The following is a 15,426-nucleotide window of genomic DNA, read 5'->3' as shown; positions in this document are numbered from 1 at the left end:
TGATCTACCAGAGAGGGAAACAGGATGAGGCCATTGGTGGTGTTCGTGTGAACGCTGAGTGTTTCTGCCTCTGTTGATCTGCGTGGCAAGCCACATATATATGTGGTATACATGTGTGTTTTCCTCTGTGCCTGCTGGGAATACATGCTCAGCCTCACTACTGCTTGGACATGGGGGCTATAGCAGCCTCGCAGTGTCCCTCCCTTCTCTAAAACTGACAGAGTTGGCAACTCCCAAACATATTCCAAGAAGATAATTGCAATAATGGTATAGTAAAAGAAAAACATAATGAAAAACAGTGTGGTATAGACAGGGGAAAATATCTGTAATTTTACCCCAATTCACAAAGTAGCCTCTCTGGACACATTTCAACCTGGTTTATGGTGAGTTACTTTATGATCTGAAATATCCTCAAGGAACCTGCTTCAACACTCCCACTTCCACAAAGGTCTTGCTAGAAGTCCTCTTTGCAATCCCCCATTTCTATTTCTTGCTGTGCTGGTTTAGCCTTGGCTAACAGCTGGACTCCCATCCAGCCAACCTCTCACGCCTCCTCCCCAGCAGGACAGGAGGATAAAATAGCATGAGAAAGCCTATGCAAGCTAAAGACAGGGAGATCACTTACTACTTATTGTCATAGGCAAAACAGATTCAAACTGGGTGAAAATGAATTTATTGACGATTGAAATTCATTCACGTTTGAGAAACAATGACAAAAAACATCCATAGGTAGCATTTTGGGTCATGGTCACCTCTGGTTATTACTCTCATTTACAGGAAGATACACACCCATCTAGTGCTCAACATTTATTGATAACATGAGAAAATAGTAGAGCCCGGTTCTAGAGCTGCATAGATCTGCTCTGATATAAGGGTATTTAACTAGCGTTCATATAGACAATTGAGATATTGGAAATGAAAGGAATTTAAGCAGCCATCAAACCACTGAGAAAATGAAAAAATTACTGTCTACATCAGCTTCAGGCAAAATGGGCCTCACCATTTCAGCAGTGGAGATACAGCTGCTGGCCTGGTCTATCACCACGTGGGGCCACCCATGTGTGTCACCACCACACAGGCCAAAACCTAACTTAGCAATGCAGCACAGATTTGGCAGAGCTTTAATCACATCTGCATGTAATGCACTCTCCCCTCCTCTGCAAAGACAGACTTTCTGGTCCTAGGCTTACCAAGCAGTGAGCATCCTTTGATCTTCTCTGTTGAAGTGATTTAATTTTGCATAAAATGAGTACATTTTCATTGCCAAGAATGACTGAGTTTGGATATTCTTTTCCTTAAACGGATACATGAACTTTAAAGCTTTTAATCCAAAGCAATATTAATCACTTAGACATATGGAACAAGGGGCGCAGAAGACACTAAACTGTCCCGATATGATTTCTCCTTCCTGCACCCATGTAGCTTGTAAAAGACTACTTGAGGTCTTCCTCCAGGGCATGAAGGTATTTATTCTGAATCTTTAGCCTCTGGATGAAGTTTGTATCTTGCTGCTTCCTTTCAGGTCTGGGTTTAACCAGCTACTGAGAGTGCAAAAGCCAATCTGCTTTCCCAATATATCAGCTGGTATGTGAAGAGATAACATCTATTTTAAAAAAACTTGTTTCCGTATTAAAAAAGGATTGAAATTTCTCAAATTCTGTTTTTTCTTTTAGGGTAGAATTTGACCTGGCATTGATCAAACCTTGTCTTAATTTTCTGCATAGAGATCATGAAATAAATGTCTCCCTTCAGTATATTGCAATTGAATCCATTGCACATTTTAATTTCATTTCTTCAGAACTATCAGATAGACTCTCTGCAAAAGGATGAAAGAACAGGATTTCAGCATAACAATAATGGGTATTTCTGTGCAATACAATGAAGACAGTACTTTAAATATTGAACATAGCAAGAATGAGCTCTCTCTTCTTCTTGACATTGATTACCTTGATTGTGAGTTGTACTCTCAAGTCAGAAATTAATAGTCCTAGTACAAGGAGCAGCTATAAAAGTCATTATTTGAAGGGGCCTTCAATTTAATAGAAAATAAATGAGTAGGCAGCAGAAGGCCTCGCCCCCAGCCCCATCTCAGTGGCTTTGTAGTGCGGATCTGGGCCACAAGGTGGTGCCGTGCAACCAGCTCTGTCAGCATCTTTGTCCTCAGCGTGGGTTGGTGACTGTCACAGCCAGATAGGACAAATACAGGGGGGTTATAAAGTGCATAAACTACTTTGTGTCCCGTTATGTCCACAAAACTTATTAGCTTTAACTCAGTGACACCTCCTTTCTGCTATCCCCTAAACAGCAATAAATTAGAAAGCATTCTACATTTTCATGAATTACATCCTAGGTAAATGACTTAGTAAATTAACATTTCCCAATAGATTCCCACAGTCTTTTTTAATCTTATAAAATATGTGTGAAATTTCTGATAGATAACCTTTAGGTTTGATCGAGCCTTGAAACACACAAACAACCTCCCCAAACCCTTCATGACACAATTCCCAGTGGGAACACTGTGGTGCGTTAGGTGGAAGGGGACAATCCCCGGCCCCGAGGGGTGGCAGCCCCTGGCCGTGCTGAGGGGAGCAGGACAGGGACCTGGCAGCACCCCGGGGAGCGGGGACCACCCCTCGGGGACCCGGAGCCCCTCAGCCCGGAGCTGGGCTTGGGGGCACCCCGGCCGCCACGTCCCTCCAGCCCCCGTTGCCATGGCAGCGTGGCGGCGTCCTGTAATGGCGGCGGCGTGAAGCTGAGGGCAGCCATGGTGCGGAGTGAGTGTCACCGAGAGTCGCTTCCCTTCCCTCCCCAGGGCCCCGTCCCTCCTCTCCACGACTTGACCCGCTCCCCAGCTCCTATATTCCTCCTCCCCATGCTTGCCACCCCTTCCCTACCACCTTCTCCATGCCCTGGCAGCCAGCCTCTCTCCTGTCTTCCCTCCCTCTTATTTACCCAGCTGCATTAATTAGCTCCCTGGGAGTAACAACCCATATTATTTTTACCAAGCACAGCACAGCCTTGTCCCCCTAAGTGATCCCTGAGAAACCCAGCAGCAGCACAGCCCAGGCAGGGAGCCCTCCATGTTAGGGATGTCCTGCTGCAAGACGGGGAGATGCTTGACGGGATGGTTTGTGTTAGGGGCTAGGGCTGTAAGCCCTGTTCTTACCCTGCAATTACAAATTTTCCATTCTGCATTGTATTTTTTTAATCGTTTTTTTAGGTAGAGGTAGCCAAGGCAAGTACTTTATCAGAGTTGTAAAACAAAACAAAAGAGAAGCGTTGAATAAGGTTAATATCTACCATGCCGTTACTTACGAATCTGTAATATTTTATTGGTAAAGCGGTGTGACCTAAAAGACCGTGTGCTCATACATACTGCTCAGGAAAAAAGCTACTGAGGAATTCCGTTCCTCTGTGATTTTCCCTGTGATCTATTTTGATTGTATACCATCACAGGTCCGCCAGTCCCTTGCTGGGCTAAAATAATGCTTTGGAAAGCAAATCCGTATCTCTGCATGAAGTTGGCAGATGACTGCTTTGAGCAGGCACTGCCTGAAGGAGAATGGCTTCATCTCCTGAGCAGCATGGTATGAAATGAGTCTTAAAATAATGGTTGAATACTTCCCTTCTCTGAAATGCCGTTTTCCCACATTATTTCTCAATATAACAGCTTATTCTATCAATTTATTTAAAGCTTTCCTTTTTATCTGCTAAGTCTTGAATAAAACAAAGAATTTCCAGAAGCCCAGCTGATCTTCATGATCTGTTTTATCTCCTGCCTATTGATGCCCTCCCCCTAATTCCTCCTGAGTTCATGGGAATGTGAGAGTAGCTGTGATCTCTCAGGTCTCTGGTCCACTCTTCTGTTACAGCACACAGCAACATCAGATAATCTAGTTAATATACTTTTTATCAAAAACTCTTGTTGCAATGTGATTTTTCAGTACCTGGAAAAAAAAAATCAGATTGTTTTCTCTTGCAGGTTTGTCTCCCTCATTCCTCTTAAATGCAGTAGGTAGCATACAAAATGTCAAACGTTCACTCATTTCCCTAAAGCAGGTCCCCAAAACAGGTCAATAAAGCCCCACTGTAGCTTCTATTGAGAATTATTGTCTCTGCCTTGCAAACCATCTGGTAATGAAAATTAGCATTTTTGCATAATCATTGCAACAATCAGTTCAAGTTTCTTTTCATCAGCAAATGGAAGTCTGACTATAATAAAAGTGTCAAGAATAGTTCATATGAATTCCTTTTGTATAAGGAAAGGGTATAGAGCATAATGCTGTCTCCAAAGTGTAAGTCTGCAGATTGTGGAATATTGTTCTCTTGCTCAGAAATACCAGTTTGCACTGGAAATACGGTCACTAAAAGATCTGTCACTAAACGAATTAGTAAATATTCTTACTTAAGGATGCTTCTTACTTAAGAACTAAACACATTAGTAAGTCATTCTTTTTGTAATACCAGCATATTTGCAAAGTACTTTGTTAGAAATTGTGATTTTTTTTCATATTTTCTGTGAAGACTAAATTATTTAGGTGTGATTATTGCCATATTTCTATTTTCTCTAATAATTTAATCAGGTTTAATCAATGGCCTGTTGAAGAGAAGATGGTTGTTCAGATGCAGCAAACCAACCCACAATGACTGAAAAATAAAAAGACACCTTTCCCAATATGCTTTGTATGCAGACAAGATCTCCACTTCCATCAGTATCAGCACCACTATTATGTAATTCTGTCAATCAGACAAAACTTGGGTGAACAGATGGGAAATTTATCCCCGTTCATCTGTAAATAGTATAACATACATATAAAGCCCATTTCACACCTTTCCCAAAGGCTGTGGATCGACAAACTACACCGACATGCATGTGGATGGACTGTATTGGTGTGTAGATTACCCAGTATTTACCAGCCCAGTCCACGAGAATGTGTGCAGCAATTTCAGGACCGGTAATAAAAACAGATGATTTGACAAAACCTCCCTGAGATAAAGAAACAATGAAACAATATATTTCATTACTGTATGGCAGACCAACTTGTTTTCATAGAATCATAGAACACCTCAGGTTGGAAGGGACCTTAAAGATCACCTAGTTCCAAACCCGTGTCACGGGCAGGGGCGCCACCCACTAGATCAGGTTGCTCAGTGCCCCATCCAACCTGGTCTTGAACACTTCCAGGGATGTTTTCATAGATCTCTGTATTTATATATTTTTCTTTTTTTATAATTATTATTTTTCCTCAGAGTATTTTTGAAAGGCTTGCTAGGGTTCTTTAGGCTTTTGCAGTCATGAAAATACCTATGCTTGTTTGATAAAATCCAATTTTTTAATCAGTACTTCTCTGTAGTTCACTGCTTATCAAGGAGATGAAAATGCCAGTGCTTTTTTTGGTGCAGTGGGCTGGAAACAAAGTAAAAACATCTAGCTCAAGAGTGAACACTGGTTCTCATAGAATTTCTTTACCTTCATTATACAGAGCCTTTTCACTGTTTGAAAGATTGCCTGTAAAAAGATTTGAAAGATTTGAAAAATCTTTGAAAAAGATTGAAAAATTTGAAAAAGATTTGAAAAATTTGAAAAAGATTTGAAAGATTGCCTGTAAATATTAGTACATGAAAATTCTTAACCCCAAATTCTGATGAGTTTCAGCCACTGAAACTCTCTTGCTTGCTGCTAATGAACTGCTAGTGCCATACCCAGGATTATATTATCCTGCTATACCCAGGATTAATTTAATCCCACCATAAACATTTATAAGCATGCATTAGTTATGGCTTTGCCTCAAGCATGGAAAAAGTAGAAAGTATCTGCCCACTTTCAACATTGATCCTGCATATTTTTCAGCACACTGTGCTGGCGGAAGAATATGATGACAGTGTAGCTAGTTTACTTTTTTTTTCCTGCTACCTCTGATGTGAACACGTGTCACCAGGAAATAAAACACCCCATTGCTTGTCTTCACGAATCACTTTGCAATCTGAGCTATGCCAAAAACAATGCATGGTGGATTAATTTTTGCAAGGTTTGCATTATACTTTTATGGAAGACTCAGCAGTTTTCATATTTATTTTTCTAAATGTTACAGGTGATGTGATTGTGTTTTACAAATCATGTTTACTGTGGCAGAGCGAGCTGAAGTTACTTTGCATTTGTTGTCTTTTGTAGCAGATTCTCTTTTAGTTGGTGTTAATACTGGATATCTATTTTGTATGGTGGAACAAAAGATTTTAATGATTCTGTAAGTTGTTCATAAGCCAGGTGGAGCATATCTTGAAGGTCTTTTCTAGCCTTAATGATTCTATGATTCTATGATATATTTTCCAATGACATCAAATATTTCTTTCAGTCACTGAAGATCTTGTTCGAAGACGTGCAGAACATAATAACTGTGAAATTTTTTCACTGGAAGAAATCTCTTTACATCAGCAAGAAATAGAAAAACTAGAATATCTTGACAAATGGTGTCGAGATTTGAAAATTCTCTATCTTCAGAATAATCTAATTCCCAAAATTGGTAAGTGTTTTCTGGATATGTTTGTTATTAAATGGATTTGCATGCATTATCAGAAACAAAACAAACAAAAAAACTTTTGTGTTATACTTTATGGGAATATAGAGTAAGTAACCACAGAACAGTTCTTTGTGAATCTGATCCTACAAGCCTTTCTTTCCCTGTCATGGAAGTAGATTTCTAAAAAGCTCAGAAATTTGTAAGAGAAATTTTAAATGAAAAACTTAAGATAGTGCTGAGATACAAGATGTGAGATACACTCACTAGAATATGAGCATGGAACACCTTTTTATTGATTTAAATCTCATATGTCAAGATACAACTCATATATCCTGTTTTCATGGTATGAGACAGTTTAACAGTTTAAACAGAGAGATCGTTTAATGCATACCATGGACTGTGACATGAGAAAACTAGCTCTCCTCATGCTTGCTTTTCAATTCAATTTTTATACATACGGTAGCTCTTCTTAACCTTAAAATAATTTTCATTCATATACAATTATTGCTTTTGTGCGTAAAGACAAGTTTTTTACAGAGAAGTCTCAATGATCTTCTTGCACCAGAGGAGAAGATATAATTCCATATGGTCTATGTTTTGTGGTGTTATGGTGTAGCTTTAAGTTTGCTAGGTACACAGAAAGACATGACATCAGGCCTTGGGCTGGAAAAGCTTAGACGCTACAGATATTGTGTAGGTGGGATAGGATAGGATAGGATAGGGTAGGGTAGGGTAGGGTAGGGTAGGGTAGAATAGAGTAAAATAGCATAGCATAGCATAGAGTAGAAGGGAAGGGAAGGGAAGGGAAGGGAAGGGAAGGGAAGGGAAGGGAAGGGAAGGGAAGGGAAGGGAAGGGAAGGGAAGGGAAGGGAAGGGAAGGGAAGGGAAGGGAGGGAAGGGAAGGGGAGGGGAGGGGAGGGGAGGGGAGGGGAGGGGAGGGGAGGGGAGGGGAGGGGAGGGGAGGGGTGGGGTGGGGTGGGGAAGGGAGGGGAGGGGAGAGGAGAGGAGAGGAGAGGAGAGGAGAGGAGAGGAGAGGAGAGGAGAGGAGAGGAGAGGAGAGGAGAGGAGAGGAGAGGAGAGGAGAGGAGAGGAGAGGAGAGGAGAGGAGAGGAGAACAGTTTGGTTAGAAGGGACCTTCAAAGATCATCTAGTCTGAATGCCTGACCTCTTCAGAGCTAACCAAAAGTTAAAACATATTATTAAGGGCTTCATAAAGGTTGGAAAATCAGAAATGCTCAGGAATGATATTAGCATATTTTTTGAAGTTCCTTGAGAGGTAGAAAAAAAATCTAAAGTTTTAGGATGAAATACTGTGCTTAGGATCTGTAGGCAATGCTTTAAGTCCTTTCAACTCTGTCCTACCGTGAAGGGTCTTGTCAGGGATTTCCTAGGGAGTGTCTGTATTGATAAAATATGCATTTCTTAGAGAGGAGAAATCTTCTCCAAGAGAGAATATGTTTTTTTTGAAACTACTTTATGCTGATTTATTCCATCAAAATTGTACCAAAATAAGTTGTTTTTCTCACTGCTATTGTGTCCTTAAGGCAAAAGATTTCATCTCATTTTTTGTCAACACCCATATCTCATAGAGTCATAGAATCACAGAATGGTTTGGGTTGGAAGGGACCTTAAAGATCACGTAGTTCCAACCCCCCTGCCATGGGCAGGGACACCTCCTGCCAGACCAGGTTGCTCAAAGCCCATCCAACCTGGCCTCGAACACTTCCAGGGATGGGACATCCACAGCTTCTCTGGGCAGCCTGTTCACCACCCTCATAACGAATAATTTATTCTTAAATTCTAATCTAAATCTACATTATTTCAGCTTACAGACATTCCCCCTTGTCCTATCACTACACTTCCTTACAGAGTCCCTCCACAGCTTTCCTATAGGGTCTCCTTGGAGCCTTCTCTCCTCTAGGCTGAACAATTCCAAATCCTTCAGCTGTCTCCATAAGAGAGGTGCTCCAGCTCTCCGATCATCTTCATGGCCCTCCTGTGGACCGACTCTAACAGATCCATCTCCTTTAGGTTTATGTGGTGTATCACATTACCTTTCAGATTATTGGTTTTTGGATACCAGATTTATTCAGCAATTTTATTTTTAAGACATTCAGTTTTCTTCTTAACTTAATCTAACAGTAGGAGCTGGAAAATTATGCAACTTCTAACTTTATATATAAAAAAAAGAAACACTATATAAATAATGACCAAAAGGTTTGCTGGTGGGGGTTGAATTAGAAAATACTGAATTCAAGAGGTGATCCACTGGGACGTGGATGGCAGTGTGTCTGTGCAGAATACACACCAGATAGATGACAGTTCCAAGCACACTTCAAAATATCAAAATATCATAGGTATATGGTTTATATTGCCTCTGTCAGGATTTATCTCTTCTCTTAAAGAAAACCTTTACGCAGCCCTAAAAATCAGACCTGCCTACTGATTGGATAGCAAGTTGCAAGGCATCCATATGTACAGAAGGTAAAACTGCCTGGCTGCTGTGGCTGTAGATGAGTCCTGGTTCTTTCCTATAAATGGGAAAAAAACACAAGATACCATTGGCTTCTACACCGCCTCTCTCATATCATTTGTATGGCTGTCATTACAGAAATACCTTAGGAGAAATGTACAGCCAAATTAAGCTGCGTGAGTCCTTGCTGAGAAATTCATTTCATCATCTGTTTGTGAATTACAAAACTCTCTCTCCAAGGTCTTAGTAGGCTAAGTGGTAGAATTCATGTCACCTAAATTTTAGACATTCATATCTTAGCCAGTTACTGTAGCCTCCCTTATGAAGAAGGCATATTTTTGAGCATGATTTAGTTCACTGGTTTTAGACAGCCAATTTAAGGTAAGACAAATTGCACCTTGAAGAACCTATTTCTCTTTATTGATTATAGAGGAGCCTAAACAAGTAGCTCAGCCATAGACATGATGTGTGTGTTAGATGAATTCTCTGCTTGAATTTTCCTGTTTGTCTCTGCAGGGACAGTATGTACAGCAGTTTATCAGTGCAGCTTGTAAATTAGACTGTGAGGTAAACTTTTTGACTTCATTGGATAGGTTTTCCAGTCAAATCTTCAAAAAATGTGGTGACTGGGGAAAAATTGGTGAACCGTATCATGAGTTACACCGTGTATCTTGTATCAAATTTATGTCTCAGTCACATCTCAAATGACATTTGCATTTTCCAGTCACTTTTGAGACAGCTAAAGTTTGTTTACTGCCCTATTCCCTCTTCACCTCCTTTGTGTATTCAAAGGAAGAAATGCTAGCCATTCTGACAGAACAAACCCAGTCACTGTGGACCTGCAAATTTCAATAGCTCATGGTGAAAATAATACATTTTAGATCCTAGATTATAGAATGCTCCTATCCTTGGCTGAGAGCTGCCTGCTATCTTTTGTTTGGCCTGTACAGTCTAGTAGTGTTCTTGGCCTAGAACAGTCTAGTAGATTTAAATAAGTCATTTTAGGTATTCTGGTTACATTACAGTGATATTAAAGATAAATTTGGATCACTGTATTTAAAAAAAAAAAGAGAGAACCTTCACTCATTTACTCTGTCAAATGGTCTTAATTGATCAGGGATCATTCCTGAAAATATTATTTACTAAATTTGTTCCTGGCTTGAAGCAAAGCAATATAGTACCTCCCCTTGTGCCCTGTGTACTGCTCTATTTTAACCATTCTTCTCTCTAGCACATTTTCTATGATTAAAGCAAATTTTTAATTCTGTTCTCTTCTTAGAACAAACACAAGCATTATTGCAGTTCTTCAATGATTTCCACTCTGAAGAGAGGTGCATTAGATATCGCAGGTGATGCTTAGATTTTACATAATGCTTGCCTGTAGCAAAAGCCTAAAGCTAGTATAAAATAATGTAAAAGAAAGCCTAAAACTAGTATAAATCAATTTTTTGCCTAACTAATATTTCAGAATCCAGGAAAGAAATTCTCCCGTACAGCAATGGTAATTGCGCTGTGAATACTTTTGACACAAGGCGTGGTCGTCTCAAGGACCCTAGCTTCCTCTTGGTTAGCCAGCGCCATTTAGTTGAGCGAGCTAGGCCTCTCTGAAGAAGTAGGCAAACATTTAGGATCTTGACCCTTCAGCGTTGCAGATCTTTTGTTCCTCTGCAAATGGTTTTACCTTCCAGCTCCCGAGCCACTAGCCATCTACACAATCGTGTGACTATTTCGTTATTCACTTACTTCTGTTGTGCCTCTGTAGCATGTGAACTAATGCTGCCTACTATGCCACTTCCACTCAGTACATGGACTTATAACACCATAAATCTTTAACAGTATATTGTGGGAGGAAGATCTGCAGTGAAGGACAGTGTGGCTGACGTGAACACAGCACTAGCAAACTTTCTAGCGCAGGAACATGAGCTCTGAGGAATGAAACTGGTAGATAAAATTTGTATCCCAAAATGCTAGTACATGCCTGATGGTCGTTTTTCAGGTTTATGGCAGAAAAGCATCTTAGTTTGAAGTTGATTATTATTGCACTTACCATTACTTTTATTAGAATTGTGTGTTCTTATATTCACTGTGACACTAATGAAAACACAAAAGGTAATAACTAACCCGTAATTGTGGGCCATCCTGCTACTGCTTTCTCAGCTGACCATGTATATTTGAAAATCCTAGTTGAAAATGACATTTCCTTACCTAATTTCTTAATTCCTCCATTACTTCCTAATGTCAGGAATTTAAATAAATCCTAACAGTTTTTTGTTTGTTTGTTTGTTTGTTTGAAAACTAAGTTGCCACAAAAACTCCAGAAGAAAAGGAAGTTTCCTTGACCACATTTGTGCCAGAATACACCCATAGCATTTTATAGACAACACATACATTGTAGGCTAAGCAAGTCTGTGTTATGTAAAAGAGTAGTTCTAAGCTGTATTTCAAAACAGCATAAACTCTGCCAGATATAATATAGCATAGATTTATTAATTATTTAAGTTTCTTATATTAACTGTGTAGATAAAATATCTTTAGAAATTGAATATATACTAAAAACAAAAAAAAAACCAAACAAATGGAAAAAAAAAAAAAAAACAACATGCAATCTTTTTTATATGAGTGTAAAACTCAAATATTATAAAGCTTGACTAAGTATGGGCTGAACATTCCCGAGTTTCATGATGAAAGGAATATTTCACTGGCTTTTTGGCCAGTCCTCTTGCGTTATATACTTGTGTTATAGAATTTTTGATAAAATGTGTTTATAGCCTTCCCTATTTTGCTATACTATTTTCATTTCAATTTATGCTTTACAGAGAATTTCTGTTTTAATCTTTTTATTAGCATTAAAATATTAATGCTTGATAGTATATTACTTATTCAGGTTTGTCCTTCCAATTTTTCTGCTTTATTGTTTGTTCATAGTCAAGTGAGCAAGTAAAATGATAATGCCCTTCCAGTGAGGGAAACTGAAATAATGGATCTGTGTTTTGTTACAGAAAATGTGGGTAAGTTAAAGAAGCTGGAATATTTAAATTTAGCTTTGAACAACATTGAAAAAATTGAAAATCTGCAAGGTAAGATTTTTAAATGAACTATTTTGCCTTTTCTTATTGAAACACTTGAGTTGTAACTGAATTTAGATTAAGTATAAGGGTGGAAGCCATTGATTATGCCCACCAATAAATGTACTTTATTGATTGTCAGAAGAAGGAGCCAGCTTGTGTGCAGTGTTTCAACAAGTGCTTCTTTGTAATAAGTGGTTCCTACTGCTGAAGTTCTGTCATTGCAGTTTCTTAAATGCATTTTAACTTGCTTTTTACATATTCTCATACCAGTGTTGTCAGCTATGACAGCTCTATTCTTTAATACTTTACAAAATAGGAGATCAAAATTTTCAGGAAACCCATAGAGAATTGGTATTTTCCCACTGTAAAGTTAAGATGATCTGCTAGGTAGGTTAGCTAGAGCAATGCGATATTTTTTTAATGCTACGCAGGATGTAAAGAGTGTCTCTTGTAATGGTTCAGCAGTCATCTTCACTTCAGCAATCAAAAGTCTCACAGAAGAAGGTCCTACACTGCGCACAATTTGCATTGTCAGTCTGGAGTATTTTTATAGAGTTTTTCAGGTGATTCTTTTTTCTGTCATTACATGGAGTCTTGTCTATCTTATCTATGTTTAATCATTTATCTTGACACTATAGTTGCATGTGCAAAGATCAAATCCTAAGACTTAAAGCCGTGCATAAACACATTCCATATTATCTGAATAAATTCTGACTTTTGACTTATTTCATTCTTTTTCTTGCTTAGGCAAGTTGCTGAATATTTAAAATGTCCACCTTGGCAACAGAACAATAAAAAAGCTGATTTGTTTTGTTTTGTTTAAACAGTGTGCAAGCTGTTTCAGGAGGATGGTTTAAATCAAACAGAAAAATAAACAAATTGGCTAAACAGAAATTTGTAAAAGTTGAAAAAATATGTAGTACATTACATATTTGGCAATTTGCTGAGAAACTTACATCTGTTTTCATGCCAGTAAATTTTAAGTTCCTCTATCAGGCTGCATTATTTATTACTGTGATTTGTCATTTACTTAGAAGTCAGAACCTTTGGGAGTTAGCTGTGCAAAAACAGGTTATTTAAATCCCCTAATAAATCATTTTGCGTTGTTTATGCTCTTTCAGTTCCATTATGCATAAAATACTTGCCAAATAGACCTGCAAAGGAAAAGAAGTGATTAAAATGATGAGCACAGAAGTTGAGCTTGCTCTTAGCTGAACTTTTTTGCTCTTAGAGTCAAGGTTATGACTCACGGACGTATTACGATAAAAGGAGTGGCTAATGAATTCTGGATCCAAATTTCCCAGAGCATTTTGTTAGCAAATTTAGTGTTTTTGTTTATAATGAATTCTTCTGGTTAACATACCATTTTCTCACCATGTTTTGCAATTTAATCAGTAATGAAATCCTCACAGACGCTGAGTCCATAAAGCAGAAAACCTCTTATTGACTTGGAGTGGATATTTAGAAAATATTATCTCAACACTTCAAAAATGATAGTGAAGATTAACATTACAAAGAAATGAAACCCATCAGGATTCTGCTCTCTTGAAGCAACTAGAGAGTCTTTAGCCACACGGAGAAGACTTAGATGAGATGGGGTACCAGGGCAACCAGACTCTTAAAACTGATGTCCAGCTTACCTGAAAATGAAACATTCATTTAATTTTCCACAAAGTCTTGATAGTGGTGAAACCAATAGTAAGTTTTGATATCTTCCATGTTATCAATATTTTTTCTTTCTATGAATATTGTAGCCTCATAAAGCTTAGCTGTTAGTCACTCTTCTACTTGTGGCTTGGAACAGATGTATCCTGATAGAATAAAGTTATTATACAGAAAGCAAATGCAGACACCAGTTTTAGTACCCAAGTGCATGTATGTGTCTGTGTGTTGGTATATGTGTGTGTATCATGTACATTTATGTTATGGACAAATTGAATGTGTGGGTTTTTGTTTGTTTGTTTGTTTTTTCAAACAGGCTGTGAAGATCTGAAGAAACTTGACCTGACAGCAAACTTCATTGGTGAACTCTCTAGTATTGAAACTCTAAAATATAATATACATCTGAAGGAATTGTTTCTAGTGGGTAACCCATGTACTGAATTTGAAGGTTATAGACAATTTGTGGTGGCAACACTTCATCAATTAAAAGTAAGATTTTTAAAGTTAAATTTATGTCCAGATCAATAACCAACTTTGTTGACAGAACATAGTAATTCAAAACAAAATAACTGCTTGTGGTAGGAAGACTAGGAATATTTTTCTTACTGTCCACAGGAATTTAAATTCTGTTCTGAATAAGTGACTGTATTAAGTAACGTGATAATAGATAGTTATAGTAAACCACATGCATTTGTTAACTTTTCTGTCATTTTTATTGGAGATGCTTAAACAAAATTCTGAAAAGATAAATACATGGTACAGTTCTGGCTTTTAGCTTTACATATATGTCTGCATATATACATACAGTGTGTTTTTAAATTATTACTCTGATTTTAGAAAGTTACCAGGTCATTGGTAATGTACCAACAATATATACCGTACCAACAACATAAGGCAGGAGAACAGTAGAAATTGATGCAAAAATGCTCTATATTGTAAATAGATACTCTGAGATGGAGGTTTTGTACAGTGACTGATCTAATGATTTTCTGTCATTGAAAGAGACAGAATCCTGAAATATGCTCTTCCACTTTCCCTTGGAGAAGCAGACACTTGCTTAACTTCTTAAAAGTAGATTCAACTCATTTTTGAGTTAAATGAACATATCTAAAGAAATATTTTTGTAATAGTTTCATGAGCTGAATAAAAGGCAGACAAATATCAGAAATGGCTGAAGGGACTCTCTCTACTACATAGTAATATGACTAACTGAAATTCCAGGAAAATGCAAAAGGCAGCTCTCAGACACACAAACATTTTCAGATCTGAATAGCAACCTACAGTTAACTCTTTTTAATGCGGTACAACTTACATTCTGCTTTAGAGGTTTGAAAGGAATATTAAATTAACCTGCAGTTTAATGGATGTATTGATTTGAATATATTTTAAATTTCTCATATATTTATATTGCTTTTTTTTTTTTTTTTCCCTTTGGGAAGTATTTGGATAGTAAAGAAATAGAACGTTCAGAGAGGATTCAAGCACTTCAAAACTATCCAGAAGTGAAACAGAAAATCAGAGAACAGGAACAATCTTACCTTCTCAAAAGAGCCAAAGAAAAAGAAGAGGCTCAAAGAAGGATGCATGAAAGAAAGGATAGGAAAGAGACACAAGTGGAAGCTAAGCTTGAATTTGACAGGTAAGAGTAAGCAGCAAGAGTTTGTAAATAAACATCACTCGTCTCTTTCTTCATTAAGAATTTTGT

General features: G+C 38.0%; 1 protein-coding gene across 1 annotated transcript in view; it reads left to right on the top strand.

Annotated features, from left to right (window-relative positions):
* The first annotated feature begins 2,740 nt into the window (after positions 1–2,740).
* DNAAF11 (dynein axonemal assembly factor 11) overlaps positions 2,741–15,426 on the top strand; it is a 31,284-nt gene continuing 18,598 nt past the window's right edge. The window contains exons 1-5 of the mRNA XM_050708978.1: positions 2,741–2,774; positions 6,354–6,521; positions 11,991–12,068; positions 14,038–14,210; positions 15,161–15,360. Coding sequence (XP_050564935.1) covers positions 2,765–2,774; positions 6,354–6,521; positions 11,991–12,068; positions 14,038–14,210; positions 15,161–15,360 — 629 coding nt within the window. The 5' untranslated portion in view covers positions 2,741–2,764. The remainder of the gene's footprint in view (positions 2,775–6,353; positions 6,522–11,990; positions 12,069–14,037; positions 14,211–15,160; positions 15,361–15,426) is intronic.

Source organism: Cygnus atratus, chromosome 2, assembly GCF_013377495.2.
Source record: "Cygnus atratus isolate AKBS03 ecotype Queensland, Australia chromosome 2, CAtr_DNAZoo_HiC_assembly, whole genome shotgun sequence".
NCBI classification, from domain to species: Eukaryota; Metazoa; Chordata; class Aves; order Anseriformes; family Anatidae; genus Cygnus; species Cygnus atratus.
The sequence above is the reverse complement of the archived record's forward strand: the minus strand, read 5'-3'. Positions and strand labels throughout refer to the sequence as shown.